This window comes from Rosa rugosa, chromosome 7 (assembly GCF_958449725.1).
Source record: "Rosa rugosa chromosome 7, drRosRugo1.1, whole genome shotgun sequence".
In the NCBI taxonomy this organism is placed as follows: domain Eukaryota; kingdom Viridiplantae; phylum Streptophyta; class Magnoliopsida; order Rosales; family Rosaceae; genus Rosa; species Rosa rugosa.
In genome coordinates, this window is record NC_084826.1 from 36,920,953 (window position 1) to 36,940,741 (window position 19,789).

At 40.2% G+C, this 19,789-nt stretch overlaps 1 protein-coding gene across 1 annotated transcript; it reads right to left on the bottom strand.

Moving 5' to 3' along the window:
* Window positions 1-18,697: 18,697 nt before the first annotated feature.
* On the bottom strand, window positions 18,698-19,789 carry LOC133723245 (uncharacterized). Its single transcript, XM_062150063.1, has one exon. The coding sequence runs from the start codon at window positions 19,787-19,789 to the stop codon at window positions 18,698-18,700; it is 1,092 nt and encodes a 363-aa protein (XP_062006047.1).

Consider the following 19,789-nt stretch of genomic DNA (forward strand, 5'->3'; position numbering starts at 1 on the left):
TATTCCTTGAGAAGTAGAGAACAAGTCACCTCCTTGTTTTGCCGCAATCTTCCATGTACTTAGACTATATTTCGGCCTCCTTGTATGTAGAGTCATAATTCAATACCTATTCCTCTATTTTCTTCACATAAATTCCCAAGAAATCCGAAATAATCCCAAAATTTACTTGCCGAAAATCCTTGAATATTTCTTTATTTTCCACGGCAAAAAGCAATTACAATGGGCCATGGACTCCTCCAAGACGTCAAGAATTATCTAGAGACTCATGTGCAAGTCACATGCTTCAAACTTCGGGCCAAACTCTCCCAAATTGGGCCAATTCGAAATCCATATTATGTATTGCCGAAATTCCTTCATTATTCTAGAACAATCTTGAACTATCTTGAGTCATCTTCAAGACACAGCATTTCCTAGTCTCACCAGGTCTCCTAGCAGTTTCAGCAGGTTTCCTAGTCCAACTGGGACTCTGTCATTTCTTCATTTCCGAACATCATTTTTCCGAGCTCTTTCCTAGTTGCATTAGGATTCCTACTTCAACTGTGATTCCTTTTCCTGGTAGAACTGGGAAAACTTCATTTCTCCATTTCTTCTCATTTCTGCTCAAATAACTCCTTGCCTTCCATTTCCAGACTCAAACTACCTAAAAACATAAAACAAGTTAGAAATGACATTGTTAAGAAAATAACTAAGCAAAATGTAGAGAGAAATGTACTAAAAATATAGTAGAAATTAGTCTCAACAATATGTACTCCGATTTGAGCGTACTACATGTCCACGAACTCGGTTTAACGTCCTCTACAACTTCTGTGATGGAAATTTTCTCAAATGATAGACGATACGAAAAGTCAATTTTTACGGCCCCCTAAAAGTATCCAAACAAAGTTAAAAATAAAAATCAATGTCGTTTACAGTCCGAATGACTAGTAAATCGGTAACTTGAGATCTGGGACGTATCAGTTTTCCTCTAGACTTTCCCTAAATCGGTAATCTTGATGCGAACCATGAGTGCAGGAAAGAAACTACAAAGAACATGAAAGAGGAATAACCATGTGCACATGCACCCAAAAGAAAAATGAAAATGAGAAGCTTACCTTCAACTTGTGATGTGGATCGACAACGGACAGACTTAAAGACGTAGCTACAAGAAGAAGACAAGAAATTCGGCGGCAAGAAAAAAAAAAGGAAAAAAATTGAGGACAGAAACTCAACACCTACAGCGACAAAACTCGGATCCACCGAAGCCAGACTGGCATCGTTCGGATAGAGGACCAGATCGGTGGGGATGTGGTTTGAGGAGGAGCCTTCCGTGAGCGAAGCGAGCAGCAAGAAGTCCGGCGATGACGAAGAATCTGGCGCGAAGCGGTTAGGTGAGTCAGAGAATTCGAAATCCGTGAACGACCGGAATTGAGTGTAATGAGTGTGGAGAATCAGTCAAGATCAAGATCTTCTTTACAAGGATTGTGCAGCAACAAATCATGGAGCAATCAAAGGAGAACGCAAAGATTCTCGCAGTGATGAGCTTGAATTGAGTTCTCAAAATTAACATTGTTGGCAATTGTTAGTATATAGCAAGTAGGGATCGTTCTATTCGGGGATTGAGGGTGCTACTGTTATTTAAACGTCAAAGAAAAGAATATTAATTACAAGTATACATTATTTACAAAAAATACAAAGAAAATGGGTTTTTGAATTGTTTTTATTTCTAAACTAAATTTAACTAATTACATTGATCAATCAAACTATGAATCATAGATGAGATGGACGGCAGAGATGTATGATAAAGTCAACAACCATTAACACGAAAACAAGATATCAAACTACAAACCACGAATCAAAATATGCACTTGGAAGAAATCAATCAAGAACAATGATGAACGCATACAAAGTTCTTTTTACTTTCCTTAGTTAAATTAACTAGATGAACGCACCATAGTTAACCCTATCAAACATGCAATGCTAGTGAGTGATCAATCCATAAACAAAACACATTCAACGCATTAAACACTTAGAAAGTTTGATTGATTCAAGAAAAACACACAAGGGCTAATCAAGCATGCAATTCTCTTTGTTGATTTACCTAAGCAATTATAGGTTTTCCACTTTAATTACCAAGACCTAGAACGCTAGCATCTTAATATGGATTCAATCTTGCAATTCAAAACCTAAGTTGGCCATCAAAGAAATCGAAAATCATGGAAGATGGGATTGAAGAACAAAATCAACAAACATCCAAGTTTATATTAAGAAATCGCAATTTTTGTAATCTGAAAATTCTAAAACGTTTTCATGCTTCAAGGTTTAAGAAAACTAAACATCAATACACACACTTCATTCTAACACAGAACTCGAAACATCCATTTAAACCATACACATAGAACGCTATTGAATTTGATTTTTATGTTACAAAACAAAGAAACCGAAAACAAAAGAATAGAGGTCATGGTTACACTTTTAAATAAACTTCAAGGACGCAAGAAGATCTCCAAAGGTGGTGGACGGTAATGAGGCTTACAGCAAGGCTTGTGAATTGAGGATGAGCTTCGCTTCACTGCTTCAAGTCTTGAACAATGGAGATGCCGAAACTTTGAGAGAATAAAGGGGAGGATTTTCGACTTTGATTCTGGGTTTTGATGATGGTTTTCACTTCTCATACTCCCCTCCTTATATAGTTCACAACATGCTAGGGTTTCCTAGGTTTTCTCCTCTTGATTGCATCATTCGGTCAATGAAAAAAATTCCATCAGAATTGGAGAACAAGTAATCTCCTTGATTGCCTAAATCCTAAATGAACCTAGCCTTAATTTGGCCTCCATGCATGTAGAATGTAATCAGGAAACCTAAATTGACATTTATTCTCTCTTATTTTCTTTTCCTGATTGCGTACGAAGTAGATTTTCCTCCAAACTCTCCCAAAATGGAATTGCCGAAATCTTCTTGAGTCTTCTATGTATCTCACGACAAAAACCAATTAGAATTGATTTAGGATTCCTCCAAGATGTCAAGAAGAGTCTAGAAACTCATGTGCAAGTCACATGCTTCAATCTTTGGGCCAAGCTTCTCAATTGGACAATTCCAAAGCCCATTTTTCAATTGTAACGCCAACTATGTCTTCTAGAACATTTTTGAACAATCTTGAGTCATCTTGAAGCCACAGCATCTCCTAGTCTTCTCAGGTCTCCTAATAGCATCAGGACTCCTAGTCCAACTGGGACTCTTCCATTTCTCATTTCTGCACAACATTTTTCCGTGTTCACTCCTAGTTGACTTAAGATTCCTACTTCAACTGGGATTCCTTTTCTTGGTAGGATTAGGAAAGCTTCATTTCTCCATTTCTTTGTCATTTCTGCCTTGCCTTCATTTCTTTCATTTCCAGCTCTTGATAGCTCACTTTAGAGAAAATAGTCACTTTAGTTCAAAAACTAAAGAAACAACTGATCTGAGGACTAATGCTCTGATACCAATTGAAACGCCCCAGTCTCAAAATTGGACCAAAGCATTATTACTGGTGAATTTGAAAAGAAGAATAGGTAATACAAGTGAGAAAACAACAAAAGAATCATAATTAAAGATAACAATAACACCAACTAAAACATGTAAAGTATTCCAAATAGTGCTTACTACCTTTTCCTAAACAAAAGACTCTACTCTCCAATACTCGTTCCAAATTCCTTTGAACATGAATCTAAAGGGACCTACAAACACAATCAAATGAGGAATGAGCAAACCGCAGGCTCAGTGAGTGACTCAAGTATCAACCTAGTCAAAAACAAATACCATTCTTGAATATCACAAGCGAAAGCTATTTATGAAACAAACAATTCTACTGTTGAAAGTAACACGTTGCCACCATAAGCTCATATATCAAATCTGGATGCCACTGCAAATCCACTCAAGTAATAAAGAATATTGGGCTGCCAAAGCACGCCCTTTAGCTATGTCTGAGTTACCATTGCATACTCAATTCTAATATTAGGCTGCCGTGCCCGCCTTTTAACTATGTCTTGGCTATCAAAGCCCGGGCTAGCTACCTAAGCCAAATGACCGTGCCACTAATCATGGTCACGTCATAAGTAATGTGCACATTGCCAACATCCCTTCTCTTGTTGGCTAGAGAACTAATCGATAGAGACAATACCTGAATGGTCTTGATGCCCCTACAATATAATTCATAGGTCATCAAACACACAATCAGAAGTTTCAGAGTATGATTACACTCTCGATATCAGTAGAGTTTAACAAACCCAACATATCATTGGTAGCTTCTTTTACTCTCACATCACAATATTGATCAACTTTTCGAAAGCTAACAATAAACCCAAGAGCTCCTGTAACAATCATTATACAGAAACCAAAACCCATTGAATCATTATAATTGAAACAGAGCATAAACAACCAGCCTAACCCGTTATCAATACCAAACTGCTTGAACATTCCATGTTAAAACTAGCAAGGCAATGGATATAAAAAATATAAAACAATTAACAAAGTAGAGAAGTCACTCACAAAGACAAAGCGGCCAAAGATACCAGCAATCAAAAACATCTCATCTCTTCAGATTGTTTACCTCCTACCGTAACAATCCCCTTCACTTCTAAAAGTTCAAAAGTAACTCACTAACTCAAAAACCTTCCTCACTTTGAAATTAAAGTAAAAAAAGCCCAAACTCTCCATCTCTCTCTTATCTCGCTCTCTCTCGATGTTGCTCTATTTCTTCTTTCTTTCTCCTCCTCTCTTTCTTCCTCTAAATTTCTCTCTCTTTTTTTTGCTTTTTTGTTCCTTCTCGCCTCCCCCTCTATTCTCCTCCTTTTTTTTTTCCTCTCCTCCTCCCTTCTCGTTTCGATCTCTCTGTCTCTTTTCTCTGACCCACTGTCAACAACCAAAACCTAAAAACCCTAAACCATTCTTATCTCCTAACAATTATTAGACAAAACAAAAGTAACAATAAATAAATAAAATATCTATCTGTTTTAAGAAAAAGGGATGCGGAGAGAACAGCAGAGAGAATTGGAAGAATGAGTTGTACTTTCATTGATAATAGGGGCCTCTTTATATAGAGGATTACAAGCAAAGAATCTGCGTCTTACAATGTAACTGAATCATACAATGATTGGAATATTTTCGTAGATATCAGTAAGACTAACCCTATTACAACTCAGACAAGTAATCAAAGTTTGGGCCAGACACACAAACTAGGTGTCCTTAAACACTCCCCCTTGTGTCGCCCAAACGTGGTGCTCCTCTCGTTACCTCGTCAAAAACCTTGCCGAGTAACAAAAACCCAGTGGGACAAAAATAACCTCGGTCGAATGAGAAAAAGAGTACAACACACCCTTCACGTTTCAAGACCATACATGTAGACATCTCCACCTGATATTTGCATCTCCCCCTGATGACTACGGTCATGGGAGTTCGGATAATTTCCTCAAACGATGCTACCAACATGTTTCTCGAAAGTGGAATTTAGGGAATGACTTTGTGAGCAAGACTGCCACATTCTCCTCAAATCGAACCTAGTTCACTTTGATCTTGAGGAGAGTTTGTTGTTACTGATTATGCTTGGTGTTGTCGCCTTTGATGTAGCCTTAATTCATTTGCTCAAAGCAAGTAGCATTATTCTCATAAATGCTCGTAGGCTCATCTGTGGTAGACTTCAAACCACAATTGCTTCGAACATGCGTAATTATGGATCCAATCCATGTACATTCACGAATCGCTTCGTGAAGAGCAATAATCTCTGCATGGTTAGAAGAAGTAGCGACTAGGGTCTGTTTTGTAGACCTCCAAGATATCGCGGTCTTAGCAATGGTGAACACATAACTAGTTTGGGAATGACCTTTGTGTGGGTCAGCGAGATACCCAACATCAGCAAAACCTTCCAAAACACTAATGTCATTTTGGGATGGGGATAGAGGATGCAGGCCAGTGTTGGCAGCGTTCCTGGTGTGTGATGGGTCTGAATCCATCATCTCTTTGTAGGGAAAGAACAAGCCCATATCAATCGTACATCTCAAGTATCAAAAGATATCTTTTACACCAATCCAATGGCGTCGCGTTGGCGCAGAGCTATATCTACCTAACAAGTTCACTGCAAATGAGATGTTCGGTCTTGTGCATTGAGCTAAGTACAATAATGCACCTATTGTACTCATGTAGGGCACTTCTGCCTGTACCACATCTTCGTCATCATCCTTTAGACGAAGAGGATCCTTAATTTTTATTTAGGATCAAGACTATGGATGATCATGGGCGTGCTTGAAGGCTTGACATTGTCAAAATGCCTAAGCATCCATCAACATGGTGCTCAAGTTCCAAACCAACTATCCTCTCTGTATCTTCTATCTACTTTATTACAATTTAGTAAATATAATCCTACGTTATGGATTTCATCACCTGCTCATTTGGAGTCCCAAATATATTTACTAAATTAATTTAAGATTTTGTAAAAATCTCTACAAAATTAAATCAAGAATTTGGAGGAATCTCTACAAAATTAAATCAAGATTTTGGGAATCTAAACAACTTTGGAGTTCTAGAAGCTGGCTCCGATAAAGCGAAGCACTGGACAAACTAAGAGGCAAAAATGGGAGAGCTGTCTAAGTCAAGGCATGACCCAAAAAAAAAAGAAAAAAAAAGGAGTTTGAACTTCAAGTCACGCCTCCAACACGCGACGACATGTTTACAACACACCTTGAGGTGAAGTGGGGGCATTTGTAGACACAAAAAAAAATTAATGAAAATAAAATTCATTAAATAATTCGGTCGACATTTGAAATTATGACCGAACAGACTTAGTTGGCGCATGGGTCCCACAAAAGGTACACAGTAGCATGTGAGTCACAAAAATCAATTAGGCTTTGTGAATGACACATGGCGATACATGAAGGGGTCTGTTAGCAATAAATTGACGTATCCCAATTAAATCAATTTATATTAAAACGGATCAACCAAATTAAATTATTTGATTCTGAGTAAAATCAATCATTAAATATTGTCTATTGATTAGATGTCAATTTTATGAAATTGATATTCAATACAGAAATCAAATATTAAATTAATTGGCTAAATTTCTTAATGATTATGATTATATCAATTAATTAAGACTGAATTATGTTATTAAGGAAATACAAATAATATCGTGTTATCAATGTGTTCCAAATTGAGAGAGATGCTGACACTATAAATACCCTCTCAAATCAAGAGGAGGGACTTCAATTAGAGAGAATAAATCACTCCAAAAACTCAGAAGTCGTGAATGACCATCAAGTTGTCAAATAGCTGGTTCATCCACCAAACACCAACCCAAAGTTACCGAGATCGCTCGATTTGCGGCCACCTGCGATCCGGATAGTACAACCCAAAACGCATTGCATCGAGAACTGGATCGTAATATCCAACGATCCAACAGCTCCATGTTATTCAACCTCTGAAACTCGTCTTCTAGAAAGACGAAAAATGACTGCTTTTGAGGTTTGATGATTCTAGACATCTGATCCTCATATCTCTATACTCAGTAGCTATTCTTGTTTCTTGGTTGCAAAGTCGTGCAGTGACTGCTCTTCCTATCTTATTTTAAAAATAGATAAAAATTTATTGCTATAATTTACTTTCTTTCTTTCTGGAATAAAGCCATAAGAAAAAGCTATTTACTGAAGTCGAGCTGCAGGCGCAGCGGTACCATGTAGTAGTCGCGGGCTTGACTTAGTTCCTGGGTGTTGGCCGGTGCAGCAATGGTGGACAGCGGCCAAGGGCAGGAGTGGGGCGCAGGCTAGGATGCAGGTCTATTGCTGGACCTGGATTTTGGGCTGGGCTGAAGAAGGGCAGATCGGGCTGGGAGGCTGGGGGCGGACCGGATCTGAGATCCTGGTGGGAATCGGGTCTAGATCCGAGCTCATGTTTGGGATCCAAGTCGGGTCTGGAATTGGGCTAGGGATTCTAATTTACTTTGGGCCAATGTCGGTTGTTTGGGTTGGGCCCTGGAACTGTGGTACAAGCACTTAGGTGGAAGATTGTCCTCTATTTGGTGTATTTTTTATGTTCGAGATGCATGGATGGTCACATCACCAGTTACATTGTTAGAAGATTGTTCTTTTATGGGCAGTCATACTATCGTTAACATAGGTGGAAGTTTGTTCTTTTATGGGCAGTCATACTATCGATAACATAGGTGGAAGATTGTTCTCTTTTCGGCGTATGATCTACGAAGAATATGCTTGGTCGGTCATATCACCAATTAGTCGATTACTTTGATGGAAAATTGCCTTTTATGGCCAGTCATACCATTAGTAATTCTTTAAATAGCTCAGTTTACAACTAGTGCGTCTTCAGATGCGTTTTCGCATCCAGTAATAGTCCTATTGGGTCTTATTTCTGAAGTTTTATTTTTGAATTTTTTATTTATGATGTAGTTTCTACATCTATCATTTGTAATATTTCTTATTATTAAGGATTAAATTCAGTTTAGTCCCTCAAACTTTAGGCCAAACATCAGTTTGGTCCCTCTTTTTTTTTTTAATCAAACTCATCCCTGATCTCCCAAAATGCATCAATTTCGTCCAAAATTTGAATCCGGCGCCAATTGTGACGTCATGCGCTGAGTTGGAGCCGACATAGGGCCCCATTATTCAGCTTTTGACGATAAAATGTCGAAACTACCCCTTTATTACAAATTTTTTTCCTTTTTTTACTTCGCCTCCACTACCTGTCTCTCTCTCTCTCTCAGATCACACTCCTCCTCCCGATTCATAACCCTCGGCGCCCAATCCAACCTCCCCTTCCACTATGACCAAACCGATCCGGTGGCCGCCGACTCGTCCCCTACCGTCGATCCCCTTCTGTGCAAGCTCGAGGATGCCATCCACCGGATCATCGTGCGGAAGTCAGCACCCGATTGGCTCCTCTTGTCCCCGACGAGTACTGGGTCCTGCCGCCGCAATCGAGATCGCACTACCTGGCCCAGCTAGTGGAGAAGCTGGCGAATCCGTTGACGGAGGAGGAGTCTATGTCGATGACCACTGTTCGGGTCTGGCCTTCTTCTGCTTATTTCATTCAAGGTATGAATTTTATTGGATTTCAGTTCTTGGGTTTTGGTTCTTTTATTATTTCAATTGCATAACTGACGTCATGCGCTGAGTTGGAGCCGACATAGGGCCCCATTATTCAGCTTTTGACGATAAAATGTCGAAACTACCCCTTTATTACAAATTTTTTTCCTTTTTTTACTTCGCCTCCACTACCTGTCTCTCTCTCTCTCTCTCAGATCACACTCCTCCTCCCGATTCATAACCCTCGGCGCCCAATCCAACCTCCCCTTCCACTATGACCAAACCGATCCGGTGGCCGCCGACTCGTCCCCTACCGTCGATCCCCTTCTGTGCAAGCTCGAGGATGCCATCCACCGGATCATCGTGTGGAAGTCAGCACCCGATTGGCTCCTCTTGTCCCCGGCGCGTACTGGGTCCTGCCGCCGCAGTCGAGATCGTACTACCTGGCCCAGCTAGTGGAGAAGCTGGCGAATCCGTTGACGGAGGAGGAGTCTATGTCGATGACCACTGTTCGGGTCTGGCCTTCTTCTGCTTATTTCATTCAAGGTATGAATTTTATTGGATTTCAGTTCTTGGGTTTTGGTTCTTTTATTATTTCAATTGCATAACTATGATTCGCATGCACAATTTGATCATCTAGGTCTGGTTGTACAGAAAAGGTTATTCTTGATGAAGAAATTAAAGCTTATTTGATTGATTGATTCTTCTGGTTTTCTTGGAATTGAAGAATTCACGTTTTGCTGGCATCCCATTATGACAAATAGTGTTATAATTCTAATGGGAAAGATTTTGGGGACATGGAGATAAAGGAATTAATCTGGCGTTTTACATATGTATAAAAGTCAGGGGCATTGAAATCTATATTCAATCTTGTTCAGGATCTGTTGTAATTGCTATCTCAAATGTGATATGAGTAGTTAATTATACTTGTTTCTTATGCTTTCTTGTCCTTTTTTTTATTGTAGGTTCACCTCCACTGATAGAGGCCTTCGTTCCAAAATCTGATAATGTGAAAAAAGAAGAAGCTCTGAAGGTGAAGAAGAAAAAGAAAAAACGCAGAAGGCGAAGAAGAAAAAGAAAAAGAATTTGAAAAAGAAAAATCTAAAACAAGGGGTAGTTTAGACATTTCACTCTAACTGAGGGTCAAAAGCTGAATAGTGGGGCCCTATGTCGGCTCCAACTCAGCGCATGACGTCACCATTAGCGCCGGATTCAAATTTTGGACGAAGTTGATGCATTTTGGGAGATCAGGGATGAGTTTGATTAAAAAAAAAAAAAAAAGGGACCAAACTGATGTTTGGCCTAAAGTTTGAGGGACTAAACTGAATTTAATCCTATTATTAATGTAGTTGTCATTTTCTCTCAAAAAAAAAAAACTATTTACTTAGATATTTTTTTCCTTCTTTGGCTTAATTAAATATAAGTTTTTTTTTTTTAACAAAAAAAGACTTTTATAAAGCCCCTAATGGGGTTGATTACAATCAAATGCAAGCACATCCAGAATGCAATCTGGTGCACTGTCAACCCAATAAGAACTAGTACCAGCCTCATAAGCTATATTAGCTAAACGGTGTGCTGCAATATTGCACGTTCGGGGGGCATACTCAATTGTCATATGTTGGAGGAGCTGTTTTATATCATCCAGTAAACCTCTCTCAGGCAATCTGGTATAATGCACATCTGTGACATCCATAGTAGCTTGCAAACAATCTGTTTCCACAATGGCCTCTTCAACATGCAACTGTTGCAGTAATAGCAGACCCCGCTTAATAGCATGGAGCTCAACTTGCTTTGGAGATAATACATGCGTAATTGGGGATGTCAAAGCAGCACGGAACACCCCAGTATCATCACGCAGCACCACCCCAACTCCTCCCACATTATTTGCAGGCAAAAAACTGCCATCTACATTCAGTTTGCATTTTCCATTTGCGACTGGTACCCATCTTTGGCTTGGACGAGGTTGTTTCGGCTTTGCATCTAACTGTCTAACCTTCTGAAACTTCTCCAACCATGTAAAGGCTCCCAACACCAAATCACTTGCTGAGTGACAAGCATCATTCCATAATTTATTGTTCCTATTCTTCCAAATTGCCCACAAAATGATGACCAACTTTTCAAAGATATCAGATTTCAGGTGAATGGCTCGCTCCAACATCCATTCCTTGAAATGGATATTTGGAAGAAGACTTTCACTCAAATTAAACGGTGGAGCTGATAGAATGAAGGTGGCAATGGGGCACTTACAGAATATATGGGTGCAATCCTCATAGCGATGCGAACACAATACATAACTTAAATCTCCAGTGTATCCTTTGGTAGTTAGCTTGGCATGAGTTGGTAATAAATCATTGCATGCACGCGAAAGGCAGATTTGAACCTTACCCGGCACCTTTGCCTTCCACAATCTCTTCCACAGCTCTACATAGGGATCACCACTAGAGGGAGATGCCAAACAGTTATCCAGTACCACTGCCCTGGCTATCCAATAAGCAGTACGAACAGAGTAAAAACCTCGACGCTTAGGATTCCAACTGATGGTATCTTCCATACTCCGACTACTAAGAGGGATGCATAGGATCTTCTAAGCTACATGAGCATTAAAAATTGATCTTACCAAAGACACACACCATTGCTTTGTGGAATCATCAATTAGGTCGGAGAGTTTGGTGAGAGTACATCCTGCCGGTTTTTGCACAAGATACTGAGGACAATCTGGGATCCACTTATCGTGCCACAGGTTGATGTGATTGCCATTGCCCACTCTCCACTGAACACTCGCTTTTAGTACCGGTCTTCCATGCAAAATACTCCTCCAGGAGAACGAATGAGCCTCTCCGACCTCCGCTTCCCAAAACGAGCAGTTGGAGTGGTATTTGGCTTTGTACAAACATGCAATTAAAGAGTTGGGGTTAGACACAAGCCTCCAGCCTTGTTTGGCAAGCATTGCTAAATTGTAGGCATATATGTTTTTGAAGCCCATTCCACCCTCCTGTTTTGTAAGACACAACCTTTCCCAACTTCTCCAATGTATCTTTTTTTCTCATCAGTATCTCCCCAGAAAAAAGAAGCACATAACTGGTGAATATCATCACATAAACCCTTAGGCAACAAGTAGCAATTCATTGCATACAAAGGCATTGTTTAAGCAATGGCTTTGGTCAAAATTTCTTTACCTGCCGAGCTAAGTATCTTGGCCTTCCAACTCACCAATTTTTTCGTGAGCCGCTCTTTGATATATTCAAAGATTGCTGTCTTTGACTTTCCAATTCTCATGGGCAAACCCAGGTACCTGTCATGCTCCTTGACACACTTGACCTCTAAAATTGAAGCCATCTCCAACTGTCGAGTAGGGTGCATATTGTTACTAAACACAACACTGCTTTTTTGAAAGTTCACCCTTTGGCCAGATGCCTTTTCATAAATATCAAGGATGCTTCTAAACTGAAAACACTCCTCATTAGTAGCAGTGCCAAATAATATACTATCATCAGCAAAGAGAAGATGATGAAGTGTAGGGGCTTGAGGGCACATAGTAAGACTATGAATAACATTTTGTTCAACTACTTTAGAAATTAATGACGAAAGGCCTTCACTACACAAAATGAAAAGGTAAGGTGATAAGGGATCACCTTGTCTGATTCCCCGGGTAGGCACAATCAATGGAGTTGGCTCGCCGTGGACCAAGATAGAGTATCTGACGGATGTGACACAAGTCATAATGATATTTATCCACTGTGATGCAAAACCTAGCTTTGTAAGGATTGCTTCGATAAATTTCCATTCAAGCCTATCATAGGCCTTACTAATATCAAGTTTCAGAGAAAAGAAACTCGTTTCTTGCTGCCTCAGCTTATGCATAAAGTGTGTTGCTTCTGTGGCCACCAGAGTGTTGTCCGAGATGAGTCTCCTCTGGACATATGCACTTTGCAATGGAGAAATAATATCCGGTAGCACCAACTTTAGTCTATTTGCTACTACTTTTGAGCTTATCCTGCAAATGACATTACATAGGGCAATTGGCCGAAAGTGAGAAGCCTCCTTCGGGTCTTTCTGCTTTGGTATAAGACACAAATGAGTGAAGTTTGATTCAGGCCATATCTCCCCTCTTTCAAGTAGATCACTAATTAACTGCAGTACAAACATCATTGCTTACAATATCCCAGAATTTCTAAAAAAAGAATGGGGACATACCATCAGGTCTCGGGCTCTTAGAATGGTGCATTTGGAACAACACCCGTCTAATTTCCTCATCAGAGACTGGTCGTAGCAATTCAGCATTCATATCCTCCGTTACCTTTACTGGTGTTGATAGGAGCATTTTAATGCGACGTTTTAACTGCATTTCCCTACATTTTTCTGCGCCATTTCCTTGAAAAATCCTTGTTTTGGAAAGTTTCCATTCTTTGATTGGGAAAGTTCCTATTTGTATAAAGTTTCTATTTTTGTAGTTTTCATTTCTCATTTCTAGCAAGTTTCCATTTTCAGTTTAGGAAAGTTTCTATTTTTCATTTTTTAGTAACTTTCTATTTTTCATTTTTAGTAAGTTTCTATTTTTCAAATTAGGTAAGTTTCTATTTTTCATACTAGTTTCTATTTTCAGGACCTCCGAGCTAAAAAGTGGAAATGAACACACGAATGGAAAGAGGAGCTTGCAAACGCCTAGGGGAACAAAAATGAAGGACATTGGACCACAGAAATGAGCAGAAATGAAGAAAAGAAATTTTCCTAGTCCAACCAGGAAACCCTGCGAAATGGAGGAAGACTTCCCTAGCAAGTTTCCAACGTTACTATGAAAAAGAAATGGAAAAATAATGTGTTTTGACGTTGGAAGATGACAAGGCTTGAAGTTGAAGCAACGAGGCCCACGAACTCTCAAGAATGAAGTGGATTTTCGGCAAATGGATCAAAGGCCCACAAAGCCCATGGAATTAGGGTTGTGACGCAATGGATGAAACCCTAGGATGTTGTTGCCGTGAAATCCCAAGAGATAAACAAGGGAAAGTGGCGTGAGAATCAAGAAGAACCTAGAAGATTTCGGTTGAGATTTTCTAGGGCTATTTTTATGGGAAGAAATATACTTGGAGACTTACCCTAGAAGGTTTTGCCGTGAAGAATGAAGAGAGAAGCAAGGGAGGCAACGTAAACCCTAGCTTTGGACGGCAAAGAGATATTCTCTAGAGAGTTTTAAGGAAAGAAAATATGTGTGGAGACCAAGAAAAGCTCAAAACAAGTCTAGATACATTCCCTATTTTCTCTAAGATATTCTTGGCCGAAATAAGAGAGATAAAATCAGAAAATATTCAAGGAATTTCGGCAAGAATATTTATGGAGATATTTTAGAGAATTTTGTGATTGGTTGGAACACATCATAGGGCTTATGTGGCAAGCAAGCATTGGAGGAAAATTATGGAGAATTAACAAGTAATTGCCGTGAGAATTTTGAGGAGTGCACGGCTTAGAGACCAAGTTTGCCGTGCTCCTATATATACTCCCCTCTTCTCAACGTCAAAGGTTCCCATTCTTTGCGTTTTACATTTTAGAAAAATTCAGAAAAGTTCTTAGCATAGCCGTGAGTTCTTCCATCCTCTAGAGCAAGCCACGAGTTCAAGCAAGGCCAAGGGAGAAGAAGAATTGCCGTGAGCATCATCATCCACCACCATCCTTGAAGCTTGCTTTCGAGATTCAAGAGACCACCACATCAATCGTTCATCACCATCTCCATCTCACGGTGTAATCCGATTCTCCTTTGTAACCTTTGCTTTGATTTCGTTGGTTTTGTTCTAGTTGACAATATGTGTTTGAACAAGTTATTATTTCTGAAATTTTATGATTAATTGAGGAATTTTCAGATTCTTTTATTGCGATTCAAAGTTGCTTATGTGTGATTGTTTGATTAAATTTGTTTAATTGATAACTCTTGTATGTTAATTCTAAATGGTTCGAAACTTTTAGGGTTTATGTATGAGTGGTGCTACGAATTTAAGAACATGAATCAACTTTTTGGTTTTGTGTTCTTGAATCGAAAAGTAGTAAAGGTTTTGTACAAAAATCGAATTTAATCAAAGAGGATTGCAATTAGGTGGACTTTTTCATACTAAGTTGCACACTTGAGTTGATAGCATTTCTAGGTGCTTATTGCGTTGAACATGACATGATTGACTAGCTTTCTAGGGCTTTAATGCATGTTTGATAGGATTAGTCTTTGTGCTTTCACTTAGATTAATTAGCGTTGAAAAGTAAAATATGGGAATTGTTTGCTTTCTAACGATTTACATGATCAACTCCTTTTGCATGACTTTGATGAACAATATTAGGGTTTAATCGATTTTAATCATAAGTTTGGATTTGATCTTTGTTCTCTCATTCCATTTGTATTTTTATGTTTTTGCATTTTAATTGTTTTGTTAACTTAGTTTTATTTTCGAAAAATCAAAATCAAAAATACCCCCCTCTTTCGTAAATAGTGTGAATATTATACTTTGTTTTAATTTTAATTGTTTAATTGTTTGACAATGACAGGTGTACCCTCAATCCCCGGAATAGAACGATCCCTATTTGCTTATACTACTAACGATGTTTTCAGGGTTAAATTATGCGCTTGCTTTGAGCGTATCAGGTGTAGCCTCAACAACCTTCGCTATGGCTTCAAAATCCACTCCCTCAGTTGAGAACACCTGTTTGAAGTATTGCAACAAGAGTCTTTGTATTTCCGTAGGGGCAGTCTGCCATTCCCCAAACTCATCAGATAAACCCTTTATAGTATTCTTTGCTTTCCTGTTACTGGCTCTTTGGTGGAAAAATGCAGAATTACTGACAGGACCTGCCCCGAATTTCACCCTGAAATCCGAGGTGGCCCTGTGGGGTCCACCTTAGGAATAACTCTACCAAAAATTTGGCAGAGTCACCCCTAAAATGGACTACCCAAAACCTGTAAAATTACAATCACACTTCTAACAAATCATCCATAAACTCCTGGAGCCACCCTGCTCCCCAAAACCCAACAACTTCACAATAAGTAACTGAAATCCGAAAATAACATATTCTTAATTACACCAAAGTAACTTCCAACCTTTACATTATTTATCCCCCACAGGTTATCAGAGCAATCTAAAAGAGGAAGAAGAAAATAACAATACAGGTAGGTTCAACAGATAACCTACAATGAAAACAACAGCAGCAGATGCTATGCCCCGAATCCTACTATGCCGAACCAGCTACTCTGCAGACTGGGCATTTGAAACCGAAGGGCCCAGGGGAAAAGCACATAAAACGTTAGCGTGAGTGGACAAAATAAATAAATAAATAATTGTAAAGAAAAGTGGGTTTTGTGCTTTTCCACATTTATTCCTTTTAAAAAAAAAACCCGATGCATGCAACATTTAAGAAAAACACATTTATCAACAATCCAAGATTCTCGTAAAAACACACCAGGCCCGCTGGTTACGATAACATCGAAAATAACGGACTAGCCCCGCTAGTCAAGTCACGAAAAAGTATGGGGAAGAGGTTATCACCATACGAGAAGGGAGCCTCCCAGGCTCGGGTCGGAGTGTCCCACACTCTGGAGCATCCCATGCTCTGCTCTTACTCACCCACAAACACATAGTAAGCAGGGAGGAGTACTAATAGGCTAGCTAGCAATAAATATGACGATCCAGGTATGGCGGGTAAAAACCATTAAAATCCAGTAAATCTATAAGGCTTCCCCATGTCTCACGAATAAAGAAAACACGGGTACGATTCCCAACCGTACCCGGAAATTCTCGTAAAAGTCGTATAAAGCAACAGCGTGTCCCACACGCTAAAAGAATAACTAGATTAACAATAAGGCATTCCCAATGCCAAAATCGAAAGTCAATAAATAACAAGAAATATAATTCCATTGAAATCCCATTTCGAAAAAATATTCCAGAAATCTCAATATCGACGAATAAAATATATTAATAAATTCCGGAAATCACCTCGGAAAAATAATTCGTCGAAAATCACTTAAATCACAAGTTCAAATCCAAGCGAATAAAACTCAAGTTCCAAAAATCAAGATGGAAAATCCAAGCAATATTCCAAAACCGAAATCATATCCGAAACTAAAATAATGTGATAATTAATAAAACATTAATTCGAAAAATAAATGCATGCATCAATATTCAAAAACAAACGTCCACTCACTGTATACGGCTAGCGTGGTATCCAAGCGTAAGGATCCTCGTCGAGCGATGAGTCAGTATCTCGTCCTGTACACAATTGTATTCCGTAAACAACAATTCGATAAAACAATACGATTCTATAATGAATCCCGAAAACCCCACGTAAACTAGCAACTCCAACTCCTTTCGACTTCAAGCCAAACTTCACCATTTATATCAATCCGTCGATTAAGGTATTCCATGACGGAATAAGGGAAATCCGAAGGCCGGATTCCCACAAATCAACAACCGAAACTCCACACTTTCAAAATTCACAAAAAATTCCAAAATCCTCCAAAAATTACCAAACTTCATAAACAAGCTCAACTCAAATTATAGGATTTAATGGGCTAAAAATTGGAATTAAATGTCAGCACCACGCGCCACCCACAGTGGCGGCGAGTGGGGCCCACGCGCTGGCGGCCACCACCTCCGATGGCCACCAAATTTGGACAGTAGCTTCTACTCAACAAACCTAACCATTCATTCAACTACAACATCTCACAATTTTACCTTTAAGAGCTCGGATTAAGCTGATGAAGTTTGCCCAGAAAATTGCTTCGGACCCAAAGATGTTCTTCGTCGATTCGGCCTCCACACAGCAAATTGGAATGCAAGGCCTTAGGGGAAATGATCTTCGTGGAAAACCCAAGCTTCGACGGCAAGATGGTGACCGGAGGTGGCCGGAATCGCCGGAAATCGGCAAAAACCACAAGTTGCTACAGTAACCTTCCCAGCTCAAAATCGAGCTCCTCCGGCCAAATTTCTGCAAAACACCACCACATATGCAACAAGGGGAAGGAGACGAGCTTGGGGATGCCCGGACTTCGTCGTGGGTCGGCCGGAGGGGGAAGAAATTGAAGGAAGAAGAACGGGCCGAAGGGGAGGAAGAGTCGGGGAAGAAGAGGAGAGAGTTACCGAGCTAGCTAGGTAGAATTTCCGAAAATGGAAATCTACCAACAGTAACTTCCATATATATATTAATTACCATGAACAGTAACTTTTACATTTTCGGCCATAACTTTCACATACTAAGTCCAATTTTTACGCACCACATATGCACGCGCTCGGTTTAACATCCTCTACAACTTTCGTGAAGAAACTTTTCTCAAATTCTGACCCGAACAAAAAGTCAACTTTTAGGGCCACTAAAAGCGCTGAAACGACAGTCAAAGTGAAAGTAGTTGTCGTTTACCGTCCAAATGACCAGTAAACGGGTGAATTTGGGTTCGGGACGTAACAATCTCCCCTCCTTATAAAATTTCGTCCTCGAAATTCACACGAACAATAAAACGCTTAACTAAACCAACTCTATTGGTTACGCGTTCCCCGGTGAAACAATATAAGAAAATAATACAAGGGAAAGAATTTCGTACCATCGGTAGTATCTGGAGGAACGTGATCTTCCTGCTGAAACATGGCATGAAGTCTCGTCTGAGTTGCTGGACGTCCACGGCGGCCACTACCTCATTGAGTACCGCCCCTGACAGAACTAGTGGGAGTGCCGCCCCTGACAGAACTAGTGTTAGTGCCGCTAGATGAACCTCCTGATGCGTAACTAGAACCCTGACCAACGTCTAGAGTAACATCCTGAGTCAAAGTAGGGCAATCCCTCCTATAATGACCCTGCTGTCCACACTGATAGCACGTCACATCCCTCGTCCAACGCTGGGGACGATCCCTCCAAGTATGGAATCCCTCTGAGGTACCACCGTACTGACTAGTGCCGTCACTGAACTGCCACTCAGACTGACCATCTCCCATATTAAGTCCTCCAAAATCAGATAGGGTGACTGAATCCGAGCTAACACGTCTACCACCTCCAGAAGATCCTGAACCAGAAGTAGAAGCAGCTCTCTTGGATGGACCCTGGCTAGGGCCACCCGCATCTCGAGGTCGAACACCGGACAAATACATGGTCTCAAGTCGCAGAGCAGCATTAACTACCTCAGAGTAAGTATTGAATGGCACTCCTGTCAACTGCTCACGATACTTACCCCCCAATCCATCAACAAACCTATAGATCCGCTCTCTCTCAGTGCCAACCAGATCAGGCACAAATTGGGCTAGCTGGGTGAACCGCTGCTCAAACTCCGTCACAGTCTTGTCCCCTTTCTCTAAATGTAAGAACTCATACTTCATCCTGTCACGGATAGCTGTACCATAATACCGCTCAGTAAAATGTTCCTTAAACTGTTCCCAAGTGATTGGGCCATCATTCCCTAAATCCCTGCTGGTCATATTCCACCAGTCAAAAGCCACACCATCGAGAAAGTCTACTGCCAAGCCCACTTTCCGGTCCTCCGGACAATTAATCTGAGTAAAAACCCTCTCCATCTTGTTCAGCCAATTCTGAGCATCCATAGCATCAGGAGCATGGGAGAAACTATACGCTCCATGCTTCCTCGCTCGCTCCATGGTAAAATCGGTTCTGGAACCAGGAAGCGCTGCAGTCAGCTGCTGGAAAATATGCCCCAAGGCGTTCGCTAGTCCTTCAGGAGCATTCCCATCTCCTGAAGCGGGAGTAGTCTCCCTGCGGTTTCGGCGTCTAGGAGGCAT